The sequence below is a fragment of the Coregonus lavaretus genome, assembly GCF_964263955.1.
Source record: "Coregonus lavaretus genome assembly, chromosome: 5".
In the NCBI taxonomy this organism is placed as follows: Eukaryota; Metazoa; Chordata; class Actinopteri; order Salmoniformes; family Salmonidae; genus Coregonus; species Coregonus lavaretus.
The window spans coordinates 60,860,428-60,878,217 of record NC_139992.1 but is presented as its reverse complement, the minus strand read 5'-3'; the positions used below and the strand labels follow the sequence as shown (position 1 = coordinate 60,878,217).

Sequence of the window (17,790 nt, the reverse complement as noted above, 5' to 3'; positions counted from 1 at the left end):
CCCCCCCCCCCTCCCCCCCTCCCTTTAGAAACAGCAAAATGAAGAAGAAGAAGAAGAAGAAGAAGAAGAAGAAGAAGAAGAAGAAGAAGAAGAAGAAGAAGAAGAAGAAGAAGAAGAAGAAGAAGAAGAAGAAGAAGAAGAAGAAGCATTACAAAATCCACCCTTGGAAGAAAAATCAACAGAAAAATGTACAAGACATACAGGTCAAATCATTCCATTCCCATAGACTAACCTATCCACGAGATCTGACATATCTAAAAAATATATGTATGTACACACTCTGCTGTAGACATGCAAACCCCTTACTTAGCCATACACAATGTCATTTTATGGCCTCTGTGACCACTCTCTACTCACTGGAGTTATAACTGGTTTATGACCTGACTTTATAACTGATATTAACTGTCTTGGAGACTTCACTATGTCATGTTGCGTCTCAAAGAACTGAGCTGACACAGGTTGGTATGAAGCTGCTAATAATGAATGGCTATGAATGCCAGTATGTTGTCTTTCGGTCTTATGTACTTATTTGTGGACAACGTCACAGTGATGGTGAACTTGCATTGCATACAGTATGTCTCTGAAGATATTGAGGGGGTGAAATTGAAAAGGGTACTTCATCTGTGTTTGTCTCTTCCCAATGACTACCACAACAAAGACTAACATTGCAAAACTAGTGAAGCTGAAACGGGAAAAGAACCATGCACTTGCAAGTGTGGATGTTGCAACCCTAATGGCCCCCTTCGAAGATGGAGGCAGTCTGCATATGTGCTTTGCCGAAAGGTGATTGAAGTGGCATTTTGGATACGTGAGAGTTCCAGCTTGTAGTCTCGACAATGCCAGTCTCCATTGTCTTTGACAGGTGTCCTTGGAAGTTCTCTGACTGCAAACACATGCACACACAAACGTACATACGTAGACACACGCACAAACACTATCAAATTCTCTCTCTCAAACTAACACAAACTATCTAATGTACACACGCACACACACAGACACACACACTAGAAGCATCAGCAACTCTCACTGTCCACCTCTGTCTTAACACTTGGTCCAAAAGCCACCAGCCTTTAGTGCAGGCTTCAGCAAATGTTTACAGAGAGGAAGTCCTGCCAAAGTCGTGCCGAAGGTCCCCAACACATCATACTCCTACTCTTCCTCCTCATCATCATCATCGGGCAGTGGTAGGATCTCTTCCTTGAGACACTCCCTGTAGAAGTTGGTGAGCGACGCGAAGAGGTGCTGCCGACTCCGCTGGGACAGGAAATGACCCTCATCTGGATAGAGCTAGAACCCCATGACATAAGCACAACATGAGTACAACATAAACACAACATGACCACAACATGTGCACAGCAGCATTGGTGAAAAGCGTTTACTCCTATTTCTTTATACCACTACTGTATGGATGTGTGTAATTACTCTCTTTTCATCACAGTAGCTGGTGGTACACTATGGTTAAGGTACTATATACACTGCAGTAACATACTGTACATAGGGTAGGGCACCTCAGTTTTGTTTTTGCTAGTATACATTCAAAGCAACCATAGCTTGAGTATGCTTATGGCTTCATGTACCTAGTGTACCTGCACACTATACAGTACCTGTATACTACAGTACAGTGTGCAATTACTTTCTCCATACCTGCATTGAGTAGTTTGCTCCAACTTTCACAAGGTTCTTGATGAGCTCAGCAGTATGCTGAAAGTGTACATTGGCTGAAAGAGGCAGAAGAAGAAAAAAAAAATTGTTAGCAGAATTCTCCTTGAATCGTCACAGGGAAGAGAGGCAAGATCACATTCTAACATAAAACATGACAGGGTGGAGATGAAATTACCTTATATAAGTTGGTCTAACTTGAAACATTTGAGATTTCTTGTGGCAAATCCAATCTCTGTACAATGGAAATGGCCCAATTCTTGACTATGTTTCATGTATTATATGTCCCATATATTATTTCAATAACTCATATTTAATAAATCAGTCATTTTTGTTACAGGTTCTTCGGTTGTGGTAGTTTTTGTAATTGTCAGGTTATTGCTGTTTTATGTGCCGTCTGGCAAGAAGCACACTGTAGATTGGTCATACAAAGTAAAGAATAACACAACAGCTACAAAACTGACCCCAGATCAATGCTGAGGTCTTTTTCGTGGTTTCTGTTAGTTAGTCACTCACCATCTGCTGTGCCGTGCACAAGCATCAGAGTCTGTTCCCTCAGTGGCTGGACGTTCTGCAACACACTGGAGAACTGCAACAGAGCCATCCATAGAAGCGTTATGAGTCATAAAAATAGTTTGCTGGCATATTGTTAGAAGGGAAGGTCAAGAGGAATTCCTAGTGAGAGTGTATTGGTACAGACGGTACTTTCTTACTGAGGTATGGATACTGTCATTGGCGGCACGTGATTTTCTAGTTTGGGGAAGCTAATTGTCACCATAAAAATGCAACTTTATAATAAAGCATTCCGTGCATCATCTCATTTTCAGACTTATGTAAGATAGCCTACTATTCCTAATGTGATGAGTAGATTGGATATGCATTATTTAGGCTAGTAATATAACTCAATCACTGGTCGCAAAAAAGACTGTTCAATGCATGGCTGAGCACGTAGTGGAACAGAGTAGGCCTAGGCTATAGGCTATATCAAATACGTTTCTTGTCCTTTCTTTGCACAGGAAATAATTCTGCTATATGACTGGAGATATAAGAATAATCTTTTTTAATACAATAAAAACTACAGGGTAGCCTACTCTGCCGACACTGACAAACAGATCAATAAAAACAACATTGTCTGATCCATATAATAGGCCTACGAAAAGGGGAAACACAAATACAATATGATGTCCATCTAACCTGGAGGAGGAAATAATTGTCCAAAAATAAACTTTCAAGTGGCATTGACCCAACAATGATAAAGAGTGAATATGCGCACTCACTGTGGACATGGCCGATGCTCTCCGCTGCCAATAAGATAGCCTATACCTTTTGCTCAAGTTGAATATTTTGATAATTAAAAGACAGATTATAGTTTTTTCATTGTCTTCTCTTTATAGCAATAGCCATTTGCTTTCCAAACTATGTTTTTCCGCGATTGTATTTTGAAATATTGCGATATGCCTGGCTGGACCTCTACTTTTCACTGACAGTCGCAACTCAACAATCATCTATTTGGTAGGCTATTTGCCTCACACGCTGCCCGGGCCCTTCCGACTGTAGGCAATGGGATTTTAAACAATCCACAGCTTCTCTTTTTTTGGGGGAGGGAAGCTAACGATTCTGTGTGGTCAAATCCTGTTTTCTGGGGTAGTAGCCTATTTTAAATTATTTTATCTATTTCTGTATAGACAGGAGTAGGCTAATTAGGCTATATAATTTTGGCAATTTCATCAAATTTACTTTAGGGGAAGCTAAGCCTTATGGACACGCCACCTATGTATACTGTGATAACAAATATTCCTAATGGTTGTGACTGTTATGTAAGTTAGATTGAGGGTTATCGTGCACAATCTGCAATTAAGTTAGCTCTCTGTGCAAATGCAGGCACTCATAAATAAACAGCTTGATTTATCTGACAGGCACTGTTATTTAATTAATTGATATCAGGCATAAAATGATGAACGATCACTCCATTGCACATTATAATAACACATGTATATAAAGTTAATAAGCCATAACAGTATGAACTGTGTCTTTTAACCTTAGGTGTCACCTTCATAAACATTGCCTTTTTTTGTCTGTATACCAAGTTAGTTTATTTATTTTGTCTAGAAGTCATGTCAGTGGAACAGCAGTTCTCGGGATTTTACCTGCTGCAGTTCCATCTCTCTCATCAGTGTAACTGAACCAGCTGTTTGACAGCGGCAGATCCACACCGCGGGGGTGTCTGGGAAAGCCAGACGTCCCCTTTCAGCAGCTCATCAAAACATGAACGCAGTGCAATCTAACAAGTTAATGCGCCACAGTTACCGTGGAGATGAGTGACAATGTCTCTGCGCTCTGGAAGCATCAAAAAAAGGAAAGGGGAAAACATTTCTGATGGTAGCGACACTCAGTAACTGCGGGAGCTTAACCGCAGGCATGTCAGCAATGCTATGGCGAGACGGCTTTCAAAGAGCTAAACAAGATTGACGGCAAACAAGTACAGGGAGGCGGTAAGCAGACGCACCTGATATCTGCTGTCGTCGCGTAATGGCATGCCAAGGTACCTCTCGGAAAACGCTGATGCTGTTTAAATAGAAAGCGATACATTCCAAACAGGGCGGCAGGTACAGACAGTGCTTCAGTGCTTCAGGTGCATCTAAGTGGTACTTTTGCCAATGCTATACAAAATGTGATCTCTGTACACTGAACAAAAATATAAACCAACATGTGAAGTGTTGGTCCAATGTTTCATGAGCTGAAATAAAATATCCCAGACATTTTCCATATGCACAAAATGCTTATTTCTCTCAAATGTTGTGCACACAGTTGTTTACATCCCTGTTAGTGAGCATTTCTCCTTTGCCAAGATAATCCATCCACCTGACAGGTGTAGCACATCAAGAAGCTGCTTAAACAGCATGATCATTACACCTTGTGTTGGGGACAATAAAAGGCCACTCTAAAATGTGCAGTTTTGTCACACAACACAATACCACAGATGTCTCAAGTTTTGAGTGAGCGTGCATTTGGCATGCTGACTGCAGGTATTGTCCACCAGAGCTGTTACCAGATAATTAAATGTTATTTTTTTTTACCAATGTCGTTTTAGAGAATTTGGCAGTACATCCAACCAGCCTCAAAACCGCAGACCACATGTAACCACGTCAGCCCAGGACCTCTACATCTGGCTTCTTGACCTGCGGGATCGTCTGAGACCAGCCACCCAGACAACTGATGGAACTGTGGGTATGGACAACCGAATAATTTCTGCACAAACTGTCAGAAACCGTCTCAGGGAAGCTCATCTGCGTGCTCGTCGTCCTCACCAGGGTCTTGACCTGACTGCAGTTCGGCATCGTAACTGACTTCAGTGGGCAAATGCTCACCTTCGATGGCCACTGGCACACTGGAGATGTGTGCTCTTCATGGATGAATCCCTGTTTCAATTGTACCGGGCAGATGGCAGACAGCGTGTTTGGAGTCGTGTGGGTGAGCGGTTTGCTGATGTCAATGTTGTGAACAGAGTGCCCCATGGTGGCCGTGGGGTTATGGTATGGACAGGCATAAGCAAAGGACAACGAACACAATTGCATTTTATCAATGTCAATTTCAATGCACAGAGATACCGTGACGAAATCCTGAGGCCCATTGTCGTGCCATTCATCCGCCGCCATTATCCTCATGTTTCAGCATGATAATGCACGGCCCCATGTCGCAAGGATCTGTACACAATTCCTGGAAGCAAAACATTTTCCAGTTCTTCCATGGCCTGCATACTCACCAGACATGTCACCCATTAAGCATGTTTGGGATGCTCTGGATCGACGTGTACGACAGCGTGTTCCAGTTCCAGCCAATTTCCAGCAACTTCGCACAGCCATTGAAGAGGAGTGGACAACATTCCACAGGCCACAATCAACAGCCTTATCAACTCTATGCGAATGAGATGTGTCGTGCTGCATGAGGCAAATGGTGGTCATACCAGATACTGACTGGTTTTCTGATCCACTTCCCTACTTTTTTTTAAGGTATATGTGACAAACAGATACATATCTGTATTCCCAGTCACTGATTTCCTTATATGAGCTGTAACTCAGTAAAAGCTTTGAAATTGTTGCATGTGGCGTTTATATTCTTGTTCAATGTAAATGCTTTCACATTGGAGAAAAATTGCTTGGTTTTTAAGACATCAATGTGCACAAGTAGCCAGTGAGTTCTTATGATACTGGGATCTCTATGGTTCAATCTTCAGTCATTTGGTCTCTCTGTGTGACTCAGGTGTTGCAATGTATCATGTTAATATACAATTTCAACAGTATCCAATTCCTTATTGAGGAATGTTTTACAAATAGGACTATCTCCTACATAAATGGTGCCCCATGTGAGGAGAATCACCTATATAAATGGTTCCCCATGTGAAGAGAATACCCTACTTAGGTGTCAACCCTTCAGTCACCTCTCCTTTCCTTTCCTACCCCTCTATACATCCTTGAAGTGTAATATCTGGAATCAGTCAATAGAATGTCGGGACATTGGGATTTCCAAACTTCTACTCACCATATAGTTTCCAGTCTGTAACTGGGGACATTGCTACTGAACATTTGAACAGGCTGTCGGTTGATTTGAGCATCATTAATGTAATATAGGCACCATAACCCTGGAAAACAAACAAAACAACAAGAAACAAACAAGTTTTTAAAAAAATCTGTTTCTGAACAATACACAGAATCAGGACCGTTTTATCATTTTGAAATCAATAAAAAAACGTGTCAACTTTTAAATCCTGGGGAACAGCAAACAAATAAAGTGAAATTTGTTGAGTATGTTTCTCCTAAAGTCTTTAAACCTGTGAGACCCATGGTTGCAAAAATGCACGCTGCCTAAATTTCATTCTGTAAAGGTCATAAACAAAGAAATCATGTTAAACACTACATAGTGCATCTCCTTATACCCAAATGTATATCTTAGTAGTATTTGTTTTGTGTCAGTATTATTATTGTGGCATCAGTAGGCCCTGAAACATTAGAAACCTGTCCACTCGTCTAAGACCACACTGGTCCCCTACACACGCATATGTTAGTAGCCATCCATGCAAGTACATGACTTGAAAAAAAATATCCTGTGTTCTCTAAAAAAAAAAATGTTTTTATGAATCAAACATTCTGAGCCAGAGCTAGAGGTAGTTTTGTAAGTGTTGCAAAAACACATAATTGGGCTTAAAGTGTTGCAACACTGAGACATAGGGCCACATTCATATGTTGATAGACAAGTAAGAGAGATTATTTCCCTTTCAAATAATGCAAACATGGACAAACAAATACATCAGGAGTAACATTGATGTGCCCTCTACACATCAAAGAACAAAAATGTATATATAAAATAAAAATAAAGTGGTTTATGAGGTCAGAATACTGCCATTGACGACCATTCATATTATGGTAAAGAAGTAAGATAGGTTATCTCTCCAAGTTAAACCAGAAAGGAGAACCAAATATTAGATGTTCTCCATACATAGAAACCCCACTAAATAGTTGATCCTTGAAAAAATATATGTTTTTGATAGCAAAATACTACAATTTGGATAGATCAATTTGTGATCAGATTCAGGATCTTAGGCGTTTGACGTTATTTCCTACTTCACAGTAGGGCTGTTTGAAAATGTAATTTGTCTTAATTAAAAATGTGTATGGGATCTGTAAATATTAATTAAATACATTATGAGTTTAGCCAAGGAGAAAGCCCTGAGCTCTGTAGGGAGAAAGGCAGGATCCATGATTGGCTGAGACAATGGAGGGAGATAATAGACTACTTTTTGGAGGACAATGCCATGCTCACTCACACGTTTACATGTGAATTCTTAAAGAAATGGGTGGGGCTAAGGCTTAAGAGGGTGTGAATTATGCTGAATGGGTGTAAACAAAGAATAGCTCTCTAGAAAGTGTGAAAATCATTCAAGGTCATTTATCTGTCTCCAAAGTGGGATAACACGTTTATCAAATTTAAAAGAAGCATAACTTTCCCATGTTTCCCCCAACTAGAGTGTATAATATACAGTACAAGTTTGAAGCTCTGAGTGTGTACTTTTATAAAATTTAAAATCTGTCACATTCAGTCAAATTCTGCTATTCCAGACAAAATTTGACTTAATTTCAGATGTACTGCATATACCATAAAACTATATATTCCATCACTTTGTAATTTTTATAGAATTTCAAAGTTTTCTTAGCACACATGTTCCTACCATTGAAGCCCAATGGAGCATTTTTGCAATGTTTCAATAAAATTGTTCTACAAACTTGAAATAAAAAAAATGATTATTTTCATAATAAGTGGCCTTTTAGAAGTATGAGAGATTCTGGCAATAGATTCTTACCCTCCCAAATACTCCTATCCGTGTCCGATCAATGTACGGGAATGTCAACATGTATCTGAAATAAACAATATTGAGGAGAGGCCCAAGTTACAAAGCATGATATCACTCATAGAATACAGAAATATGAATACACTTCCCAAATATTGTTTAAGGTTGTTTGACAAATTCAGCTAAATAGAAAACGTGAGCAGATTGTTTAATTAGCATGTATTCTAAGGCTAATGACTTATTGTTATAGCTAGAGTTAAAACTACATTAGATTTAATGGGATCAAACTAGTACATACTCTACAGCTGTTATTTGATCCTGCACCTCTACGGTTCCTAAACGCTGGTGGACTTCATATAGAACCCTCTGGCCCAGGAAGCCACTCCCTCTGCCGTCCAGACGAGCCACGATGACGTTATCCGAGCTGACCAGAACCGAGTCCCAGTCCAGAACGAATCGGTCGCTCACTGCCTGGCCACCGGGGGAGCCATCGCTGAAAGAATAAATATAAATGTTAGAATTAAACAGCGTTGACACTTAGGACAGTCTCATTGGTTGAGGCTATCCTAATACGGGCACTGTAACGACAGTCTGGCTCTCACACGATGGGGTTAATATCAATCATAATAGATAGGGAATACATAGATAAAAACACTTCAAACAAATGAATAGTGAGCACAGATACTGATGGAGATACGTACACTATCAATAGCAAGCCATAGTGACGCGATTCAGAAAAGTCTGGTGGGTAAGAGATCTTCAAAGGCAGATCTGAGCAGAGAAAGTAGCCATTAGCAACAACCTTAGAATAATAGCTATAGAAACTGACCGAACAAATTTGTCATTAGCCAAAATGATTGGTCTTACCAAAATGTTCCATCTGGATTGTTCTGAAATCCGTGATCTGAATCCTCTTGACCTTTAAAGCTGCCTTCAGTAAAGAGTTGTTCTCAAGTATGTAATAATCTAATAGGGGGGACAAGGTTGCATTAGTTTTAGAAGTGTTCACCATGTGGGCCACTTATCCTAGCAAGATGCAAGTGGAATTATATTAGACTTATATAAAGCATAAAGACTTCTCTTTCAAGCCTGAAATGAAATAAAAATAAACTTCAAGGCTTTCCGGCACACTTTTTAATTAGAATTTTAGTGGAGAGTTGAACACTGTCCTTGATAACCAACCAAGTGCCAATTGTTTGGCCCTTACAACAAGCCTTTGAATGGCGCATAAGACCAGATACATTGTATTTTCCAACCCAGAATAAGATGTTTGTTGGTCTACCATAAAGACATGACTGTGGTATCATCAAAACACACAAACACTGATGCCAGATGGGAATTATTTTGAACTCAACGTTGTACTTCAAATAATGTAGCCTGGGAGGGGCTGCCTGCATCTGAGTTTGACCACTGTAACATAATCAGTGTCTGCTGCATACGATTGAGTAGGTGTGCTATTGAGCTTGCCACAGCTGGCAGCGCGAATAACAGACTCACTGGCATGCAGAATGTTTTCCTTTCTCCAAAGACATCTCATGTTTACCAACAACTGCTTGTCAATGGTGGTTTTTAAAAGAAGCCCCCCTGCCATTTTCTCCACATGCAACTACAAAATGAATGCCTATTGTATCCTTCATTTCAGCCATCTGAGAGGAAACTGAATGGGAAAGAATTCATCCAGTATTTTCAATAGAAACCCCAAATCAATAGGCATCTCATTATGAAACTGCCAAAGCCCTGAAGTTCTCAGCTGTGGATTGGAAGGTCTGTCCAAATAACCCTGGGCAAATTGATTGCATTTTTTCCACTGCAGCTGTTAACATTCAAGACAAAACATTGACAGATATCCAGACATGGACAGCGTAAATGAAAATAAGGAAATTAAGACAGCAGGGGGTCGATTCGCATCAGAGACAACGAGGGTACCAGTGAGAGGGGGGCTGGTATTTTCGACAGCACATCTTCAATATTTGAACAAAGTGAGCAATAGCTTATTTTTTATTTATTTTTACAACACTTGTTGGTTCTGGCAAAACGCCAACGTTCCGAGTTATCTCGCTAACTCCTTTAAGCAGTTTATGACATGCCCATCCGTTAAGAGAGATTAAGTTGACATCTTACTGGCATTATTGAGGCTGTGTAAGATCACAGTGGGTGCTCCGGGACCTGCGAGAAAAAAATAAAGGATTAAAAGATTTGAAATCGGTATCCTCAAATCCTTTGAATGGCTGAAGATTTACAATTTGGTGTGACATGAGTCGACAATTTAAGCTTAATTCACAAAATACCAGTTTCCGCCAAGCAATACACGTTAGAGGAGTAAGACATACAAATGCATCCTATCTGTACATAGAGAGTTACAAAAATAGCACGTCTCAAGGAGTGTAGCATAGTCACAAATACAATACAGCAGCCTTTCCAATCCCCTAGCTGCTGTCACAACCACTGTCACCACTGTTACCTCCCCTTCTTTACCTATTACAGTCAGTGGTTAAAGGTCATTCAAACTGCTTCTAATAACCCAGGCCTTTCAAATTAAGTCAATTATATTCTGCACCCATTGGAAGACACCCAATCTGAGGTTAATAAGATACAGCGGATACCTCAGCGTCCCAACCCTCCACAAATCACTCATACAGCACCTATCAGATCTGTTCACTCAGGCTAGGCCTTCCATTTGAATAATACTAGCCGAGGTAATGGTGATTTAACAGCCACACACTGTTGCCAGGAATGGTAAACATATGTGGCTATTAATGCCCAACACGGATCAATGAAGAGGAAGCATAGTTTCATTTTCACCACTTAGAGCGAGTTTTATCATGCCTTACATGGTTGTTGTTTTTATTAGAAAATATAATAAGAGATCATTCACAACAATGCAGCATTAAAACATTTGAGGAGCACTGGCTCTCAAGGATATTGCAAACTCAGCAAATGAAAAGGGCTGCCGTTATGGCACTTGTGTCACACAGAGAAATGGTTTTGAATCTGTGTACCTGCTCGACAATGGTAATGATATCCATTGCGTTTAATGGAGGGAATTAACTAGCTTTAATACATTTAATGAGGAGAGTGGTCATGACAAGCTGCTTGGTTTTTATTGAATTTAGCCTTATCCTCAGATGATGTGCATTGTGTTTATAGCTCACAAACAGGATGGTAAATTTTGTCCATTAACTCATAGTACACAAGACAAACGCACCCAAGCATACAGTAAGCACATTTGGTTAAAACAAACCCAAACAATAATCAACCGTGGTGGCAATAAACTCCTTTTAATGCGCTACGCATGGCACGATAACACCACCTAAAGCAATTATACACAACAGAGCGGCACATTTTATTTTATGCTCCTTATTTGGAATTGTTTGATAGTCTTTCTACACTAAATGTTCAATAATGACAGATTGCCAAAGGCAAACTCCTGACATCTGTCAAATGGGTTGTGACTCACAGGGCCAATGACACAAAATCGTTGACTAAATTGGAACTATACACTGAGTGTACAAAACATTGCTCTTTCCATGACATAGAATGACCAGGTGAATCCAGGTGAAAGCTACTGTATGATCCCTTATTGATGCCACATGTTAAATCCACTTCAATCAGTGTAGATGAAGGGGAGGAGAAATGTTAAAGAAGGATTTTTAAGCCTTGAGACAATTGATACATGGATTGTGTATGTGTGCTATTCAGAGGGTGAATGGGCAAGACAAAATATTTAAGTGCCTTTGAACGGGGTATGGTAGTATGTGCCAGGCGCACCAGTTGAAGTGTGTCAAGAACTGCAACGCTACTGGGTTTTTCACACTCAACAGTTTCCTGTGTATCAAGAATGGTCCACCACCCAAAGCACTTCCAGCCAACTTGACACAACTGTGGGAAGCATTGGAGTCAACATGGGCCAGCACCCCTGTGGAACTCTTTCGACACTTTGTAGAGTCCATGCCTCAATGAATTGAGGCTGTTCGGATGGCGAAAGGGGCTGCAACTCAATATTAGGAAGGTGTTTCTCAAGTTAGTTTTCATATTATTTCATATTAGACACTTCATCACAACAAGATAATTTACTCTACACGCACAAATAAGAGATAATTCCCAGCACACATTGCAAGAACTCCCCCTGGCAATGACATGTGTCTCTGGCCTTTTAAAGAAAAGGTTCACCCATTTTGAATGTTATATTGTTTTTGTGCATTCCTGAGTGATGTTTTATCGATTTCCTGTGTCATTCCATGTTTTTATGTGTATCTGAGTTATTGGCATTCAAGCAGGCAGAAATCCGGCCGGTATGACGTAGCACTGTGATGAAGTCGCTCTCACTACACTGGAAGTTAATAGGAATAAGATTTTAGATGGCGAAAACGTATATCATACACATGTCAAATTTCAATACTGGCCGAGTCATAACTCGGGAGGATGTTTTCTCTCGAATGAGCCATTGATCATATTTCTGTGATATTCCTACCTCGAGAAATGTTTCATTTAACGGAGGGTCTAGCACATTTTTCCTATTTGTCTGCCTCTTTAGTCCAGGGTGCAATGCATGGTGCCGTTGCCAGATATATAATAGAAAGGAAATAGGAATCCAATGGATGAAGGAACACATAACTCCCCACCCAGCAGACTGTCGACCAATCGTGTTCACGTTGTCATGCTGTGTCACGCAGTTGCTAAACTAATCGTCACGCAATCCCTTCTCAAAGTCAGTGTAGATGTTGAGAAATGTGCCTATTTTCCCCGAAAGTACGTAATGTCACGATTCCAAAGCTATATGATATTACAGATAGGAAGTTAATTATCTCACATCTCTGAAATTATTTGTAATGTTGCACTTCTTGTTGACATAATTTGTGCAAATGAAACATTTGTTCACAAAAATGAGTGTTATTTAACACTGTAAATTAAAGGAATGAGTAGTTTTGGGTGGAGTTTTCCTTTAAGAGAACAACAGTTTAAAACTTTTGACAAAGTCATACCTTAATGAAATGGAAAAACATTTGCATAAATAACTATTGTTCCTAGCACAGTTTGTTAGATGGAGTGCTGAATATGCTTTGTCACTATATACAGTATATATAATATACAGTGGGGAAAAAAAGTATTTAGTCAGCCACCAATTGTGCAAGTTCTCCCACTTAAAAAGATGAGAGAGGCCTGTAATTTTCATCATAGGTACACGTCAACTATGACAGACAAAATGAGAAAAAAGATTCCAGAAAATCACATTGTAGGATTTTTAATGAATTTATTTGCAAACTATGGTAGAAAATACGTATTTGGTCAATAACAAAAGTTTCTCAATACTTTGTTATATACCCTTTGTTGGCAATGACACAGGTCAAACGTTTTCTGTAAGTCTTCACAAGGTTTTCACACACTGTTGCTGGTATTTTGGCCCATTCCTCCATGCAGATCTCCTCTAGAGCAGTGATGTTTTGGGGCTGTCGCTGGGCAACACAGACTTTCAACTCACTCCAAAGATTTTCTATGGGGTCGAGATCTGGAGACTGGCTAGGCCACTCCAGGACCATGAAATGCTTCTTACGAAGCCACTCCTTCGTTGCCCGGGCGGTGTGTTTGGGATCATTGTCATGCTGAAAGACCCAGCCACGTTTCATCTTCAATGCCCTTGCTGATGGAAGGAGGTTTTCACTCAAAATCTCACGATACATGGCCCCATTCATTCTTTCCTTTACACGGATCAGTCGTCCTGGTCCCTTTGCAGAAAAACAGCCCCAAAGCATGATGTTTCCACCCCCATGCTTCACAGTAGGTATGGTGTTCTTTGGATGCAACTCAGCATTCTTTGTCCTCCAAACACGACGAGTTGAGTTTTTACCAAAAAGTTATATTTTGGTTTCATCTGACCATATGACATTCTCCCAATCCTCTTCTGGATCATCCAAATGCACTCTAGCAAACTTCAGATGGGCCTGGACATGTACTGGCTTAAGCAGGGGGACACGTCTGGCACTGCAGGATTTGAGTCCCTGGCGGCGTAGTATGTTACTGATGGTAGGCTTTGTTACTTTGGTCCCAGCTCTCTGCAGGTCATTCACTAGGCCCCCCCTTGTGGTTCTGGGATTTTTGCTCACCGTTCTTGTGATCATTTTGACCCCACGGGGTGAGATCTTGCGTGGAGCCCCAGATCGAGGGAGATTATCAGTGGTCTTGTATGTCTTCCATTTCCTAATAATTGCTCCCACAGTTGATTTCTTCAAACCAAGCTGCTTACCTATTGCAGATTCAGTCTTCCCAGCCTGGTGCAGGTCTACAATTTTGTTTCTGGTGTCCTTTGACAGCTCTTTGGTCTTGGCCATAGTGGAGTTTGGAGTGTGACTGTTTGAGGTTGTGGACAGGTGTCTTTTATACTGATAACAAGTTCAAACAGGTGCCATTAATACAGGTAACGAGTGGAGGACAGAGGAGCCTCTTAAAGAAGAAGTTACAGGTCTGTGAGAGGCAGAAATCTTGCTTGTTTGTAGGTGACCAAATACTTATTTTCCACCATAATTTGCAAGTAAATTCATAAAAAATCCTACAATGTGATTTTCTGGATTTTTTTCCCTCAATTTGTCTGTCATTGTTGACGTGTACCTATGATGAAAATTACAGGCCTCTCTCATATTTTTAAGTGGGAGAACTTGCACAATTGGTGGCTGACTAAATACTTTTTTTCCCCACTGTATATCCCTAGTATAAAATGACATACTGGTTGTGTCTCTAACATATCTCTTCAGTGTATGATTAGGAGCCGGTTATGTTATCTTTTAGCATTACTATCCTTATATCAAATTGGTTTTTGTTGGATTGGCTATTCTATGACAGCATATGATATACCTTACAGGGAAATAGTGAGCAGTTAGAGGGAATTATGTACTTTGGCTGGATCTTATAATTTATCTTAGATGTACTGTATCTCTGATCATGAATCTAAGTCTAAGCGGATGATGCATTGGTTGGGTTTAACAAATGGCCTAGCAGGCATACCTTCACAGTTTAGAATAATGAATGGCTGGTTGAAATTGGTCCCTAATGTCTTTAAATTACCTCTCAAAGAAAGTTGATGCTTTGGTTTTCTAAACTCTATCAATATGTATCTGGCTTCAACAAAGACAGATGAGGGGTGCTAGCATGTATATCAATATTAGCCTTCAGAATGATGCACTGCTTGTGTTAGAATTTAGCTTAGCTGACTAACTTTTACAGTGTAAAATGACATGTTTACTTTGCATTGGCTTGTTAGTGCTATCTTGGTGGTAGAGAGTGGAATCCAATGCACTGAGTTAGCATTTAGCTAACTCAGCATTTAGCTTGGCGAGCTTACCTTTACAGTGGAGGATGATATGCTGATCACTGGGGCTTATCTCAGCATTGAAGAACAGACAGTGGGCCTTATTTAGCTCACACGTCAGACAGTGTCGAGGGAACAACCCCACAGTCTTCACACTGAAAGGAAGGGGAAGACGGAAGATTAGGCGACCGTTTTAACATCCACTGCAAACCCTAAAAAACAGGCCTATAGAGTATCTAGCACCTGTGGTGTTTGCAGTTGGCACATTATATTTACACTCTACAGAAATGAGGAGACAAGCAATGTTGAGGTTGGGAGTTTCACGTCATTGGTTCACCTGAAAGCATTTTAAATGTAATTAAGCTCATTCTGCCTTATCAAAAGAGCAGCTGAATTTGGAAATGGTTTGTTGAAATTTTTTATTATCATAACCTAATTTGCCTGTGCAACCTCCATACTCTTTATAAGACAAGTATCATCCAGTGTACACAATCTTACATCAGTGTCTCTATATTTCTGTAAGCACAAAACCTCAGATGTGTACTGTTGTTATGAACTGTTCTTCACAAAAGGAAAATGACAGGAGATGAGAGGGACTTTAAATCAAAGGGGAGCTGTCAAAAACAAGATTTATGACAGGTTGGTAAATGAGTCACCTGAAAAGCTGTCTTCTTCGCGGTGAGCCTTCAGTGCTGAGGAAATATCTGTATAGAAAAAACAAACAAGTTAATTGGGTCTCAAAGAAAACCGGTGGCTTTTGCTAACAAGGTTATGCCTTAAATACACTCTCAAGCTGAGCTTTGTGCCTGCAACATGTCATATTTAGATGAGAAATAAACCGGATACTTTCAAATAAGCAGCATTTGTCTGTATACTTCATATGCAAATGAATGCAAATGACATTCAGTCTTGAGGCAATATGCATGAGGTTTATTAGTGTCAAGTTGAGAAGAGAAAAATCTGCCTATCAAGCTACAATAACATGCTAATACAGGTACTTCACAGTTTCACGCTCAAGGTTCTATGTTTTATGATGCAAGATGCAATGTCAATTCTTAAGCCTCCTTTTCCCACCATGCACTATGGTGTGCGGTCTGTGATTTGCAGTTACATTGGTCTGAGAATTTGATTTGGAATGTACCTGACACCACAACTCTTACAAGAGTAATGACACAAAGCCCCTCATAACATACATTTACATTTACATTTTAGTCATTTAGCAGACGCTCTTATCCAGAGCGACTTACAAATTGGTGCATTCACCTTATGATAGCCAGTGGGACAACCACTTTACAATATATCAAATACAGTGGGGGAAAAAAGTATTTAGTCAGCCACCAATTGTGCAAGTTCTCCCACTTAAAAAGATGAGAGAGGCCTGTAATTTTCATCATAGGTAGACGTCAACTATGACAGACAAAATGAAAAAAAAAAAATCCAGAAAATCACATTGTAGGATTTTTAATGAATTTATTTGCAAATTATGGTGGAAAATAAGTATTTGGTCAATAACAAAAGTTTCTCAATACTTTGTTATATACCCTTTGTTGGCAATGACACAGGTCAAACGTTTCCTGTAAGTCTTCCCAAGGTTTTCACACACTGTTGCTGGTATTTTGGCCCATTCCTCCATGCAGATCTCCTCTAGAGCAGTGATGTTTTGGGGCTGTCGCTGGGCAACACAGACTTTCAACTCCCTCCAAAGATTTTCTATGGGGTTGAGATCTGGAGACTGGCTAGGCCACTCCAGGACCTTGAAATGCTTCTTACGAAGCCACTCCTTCGTTGCCCGGGCGGTGTGTTTGGGATCATTGTCATGCTGAAAGACCCAGCCACGTTTCATCTTCAATGCCCTTGCTGATGGAAGGAGGTTTTCACTCAAAATCTCACGATACATGGCCCCATTCATTCTTTCCTTTACATGGATCAGTCGTCCTGGCCCCTTTGCAGAAAAACAGCCCCAAAGCATGTTGTTTCCACCCCCATGCTTCACAGTAGGTATGGTGTTCTTTGGATGCAACTCAGCATTCTTTGTCCTCCAAACACGACGAGTTGAGTTTTTACCAAAAAGTTCTATTTTGGTTTCATCTGATTCTCCCAATCCTCTTCTGGATCATCCAAATGCACTCTAGTAAACTTCGGACATGTACTGGCTTAAGCAGGGGGACACGTCTGGCACTGCAGGATTTGAGTCCCTGGCGGCGTAGTGTGTTACTGTTGGTAGGCTTTGTTACTTTGGTCCCAGCTCTCTGCAGGTCATTCACTAGGTCCCCCCGTGTGGTTCTGGGATTTTTGCTCACCGTTCTTGTGATCATTTTGACCCCACGGGGTGAGATCTTGCGTGGAGCCCCAGATCGAGGGAGATTATCAGTGGTCTTGTATGTCTTCCATTTCCTAATAATTGCTCCCACATTTGATTTCATCAAACCAAACTGCTTACCTATTGCAGATTCAGTCTTCCCAGCCTGGTGCAGGTCTACAATTTTGT

The 17,790-nt window shown here is 40.4% G+C and overlaps 1 protein-coding gene across 1 annotated transcript in view; it reads right to left on the bottom strand.

Annotated features, from left to right (window-relative positions):
• Nucleotides 1-1,149: 1,149 nt before the first annotated feature.
• Nucleotides 1,150-17,790, bottom strand: part of LOC311129058 (inactive dipeptidyl peptidase 10-like) — a gene marked incomplete at both ends in the record, with an annotated part of 359,569 nt that continues 342,928 nt past the window's right edge. The window contains 12 exons of the mRNA XM_084161324.1: nt 1,150-1,287; nt 1,645-1,718; nt 2,176-2,248; nt 4,166-4,224; nt 6,199-6,298; nt 8,015-8,069; nt 8,301-8,495; nt 8,704-8,773; nt 8,870-8,968; nt 10,124-10,168; nt 15,336-15,457; nt 15,959-16,006. Coding sequence (XP_084017450.1) covers nt 1,150-1,287; nt 1,645-1,718; nt 2,176-2,248; nt 4,166-4,224; nt 6,199-6,298; nt 8,015-8,069; nt 8,301-8,495; nt 8,704-8,773; nt 8,870-8,968; nt 10,124-10,168; nt 15,336-15,457; nt 15,959-16,006 — 1,078 coding nt within the window. The remainder of the gene's footprint in view (nt 1,288-1,644; nt 1,719-2,175; nt 2,249-4,165; nt 4,225-6,198; nt 6,299-8,014; nt 8,070-8,300; nt 8,496-8,703; nt 8,774-8,869; nt 8,969-10,123; nt 10,169-15,335; nt 15,458-15,958; nt 16,007-17,790) is intronic.